Raw genomic sequence first — 2,075 nt, 5'->3', positions numbered from 1 at the left:
CGGCGGCCAATTACATATAGTTTTGGAGTCCTTGACATGAAATATTGAGCACCACTGATATAGACACATAAGGTTTTTCAGAAAATTGTCATGATTTAGAAGACATTTTTTATTTTTCGACGTCAGGCCTAAATGGGTTAAACTGGTTGAGAATCACTGCTAGAGGTTTGGTCGAGCAGTGGCTCAGGAGGTACAGCGGTACCGCATTGGGAACCAGAAGGTTCCCGGTTCGAATCCCGGGCTCCCCCAGAGTTGGTGTCGAGGTCAGCGTCCTTGAGCAAGACACTGAACCCCTAATAGACCACATTCTGCACGGAGGCCATGTTGGCATTTTACATGCCAACATAACTTAGGGGTTATAATTGTATAGTTTTGCCTGATTTATACTGTGTGTGTGTGTGTGTGTGTGTGTGTGTGTGTGTGTGTGTGTGTGTGTGTGTGTGTGTGTGTGTGTGTGTGTGTGTGTGTGTGTGTGTGTGTGTGTGTGTGTGTGTGTGTGTGTGTGTGTGTCAGTCACACTGGGTGGGTGTGGGTACATACCACATAGTGTGTGTGGGTTTGGCTGGGTGGGGGATATGTCACACACACACACACACACACACACACACACACACACACACACACACACACACACACACAGGCAGGGCTGGGGGGAGGTTGGGAGAGAGAGAGAGCGAGCAGTGACCCAGATAGTCTCTCGCCCCTCCCTCTGTCGCACTGAGTTTAAAATGATCTGTTTATAGCCGCATCCCCATATACTGTAATAATGTTAATAATAATAATATTAATAAATGTCTTCTAAATCATGACAGTTTTCTGAAAACCTCATGTTTTTATGTCAGTGGTGCTCATTCTCAAACGATTTCATGTCAAGGACCCCAAAAAGTATATGTAATTGGCCTCCGACCCCATCTTAAAATATGTTGTTCCAGGGACCCCCCAGAAGCAAAGATTTGAGTTAAAAATGTTCACTCTGAAAGAATATATATTCCAAATTTGCGCCACATTTTTTCAACAATAGCAGAACTACAAGCCCTGAGGGGCGAGAAGCGACCTCGTCCCAAAGGTTTCGTGCACAGAACTTCACACGTCCTCCTGGGTGACGGCAGACTGTTGGGCGAGCGCTGCAGGCGCTTTGGCATGGCGGGTGTACTAGGGCATTAAGCAACTAGTCGACTAGTTTACTAGTCGACTAGTAAATCCACTAGTCGACCTTGTTGGTACTAGTTGACTAGTTGATAAGAAAAAGTTTTTTTTTTTTTTGATTTTGTAGGCCTCAAGATCAGGTAGATTATAGTTATAGTCACCATGTACACAGTTTGTCAATGTACAAATATTTATTTCCAAAAATATATATATTTTTTACATAATAGGTAGTTAAACAACTAGTCGACTAGTCGACTAGTAAACTAGGCAACTAGTCAACTAGTAAAAATGACTAGAAGTGAATGCCCTAGGGTGTACAGGGTTTGATGAGGTCAGATTAACATATGGAATGTCAAAACAGGTCAGCTCCATATATGGAGATCTAAGGGTGGCAGCGGGGGCAGTGTCTTGAGTGTACAGGGTTTGATGAGGGCCCAGGTAGGGCACGGGCCTTAATTTTCCGGCCTCTAGCTTTCGCCGGCTGCCGGGCGTGGCTGCACTAATAACTTTGGGGCGGGCCCGTCTAGAGTTTGACATCGAAGAGGAAGGATGGGTGGGGTAGGATCAACATTATGGAATATGGAATGCAATTAATGCATTCAAAAGAGCTGAATAAATGTTTTATGGTATGGACGCATAATAGTGATTATCATTTAAATTAAGTTTTGCCATAACCATTTATTTTGCCATAAATCAGATAGCTTTAAGGTACGGCCATGACAATGGTAGGAAAAAAAGATATATAATATTAATCATATTCGGATATTCGGTATTCGGTTTTCGGCCAAACTGTTTCCTATATTCGGTATTTGGTTTCGGCCAAGAATTTCCCTTTCGGTGCATCCCTAAGACGTACAGTTGGGTGCCACCGATATTGTCCCTTATCATTTGACCCATTTAGGCCTGACCTCAAACTTAAAAAAAATCAG

The 2,075-nt window shown here is 43.4% G+C and overlaps 1 protein-coding gene across 1 annotated transcript in view; it reads left to right on the top strand.

Moving 5' to 3' along the window:
* Nucleotides 1-1,572: 1,572 nt before the first annotated feature.
* Nucleotides 1,573-2,075, top strand: part of klf8 (Kruppel like factor 8) — a gene marked incomplete at its 5' end in the record, with an annotated part of 11,995 nt that continues 11,492 nt past the window's right edge. The window contains one exon of the mRNA XM_079510803.1: nt 1,573-1,584. Coding sequence (XP_079366929.1) covers nt 1,573-1,584 — 12 coding nt within the window. The remainder of the gene's footprint in view (nt 1,585-2,075) is intronic.

Source organism: Electrona antarctica, assembly GCF_951216825.1.
Source record: "Electrona antarctica genome assembly, chromosome: 9".
NCBI classification, from domain to species: Eukaryota; Metazoa; Chordata; class Actinopteri; order Myctophiformes; family Myctophidae; genus Electrona; species Electrona antarctica.
The sequence above is the reverse complement of the archived record's forward strand: the minus strand, read 5'-3'. Positions and strand labels throughout refer to the sequence as shown.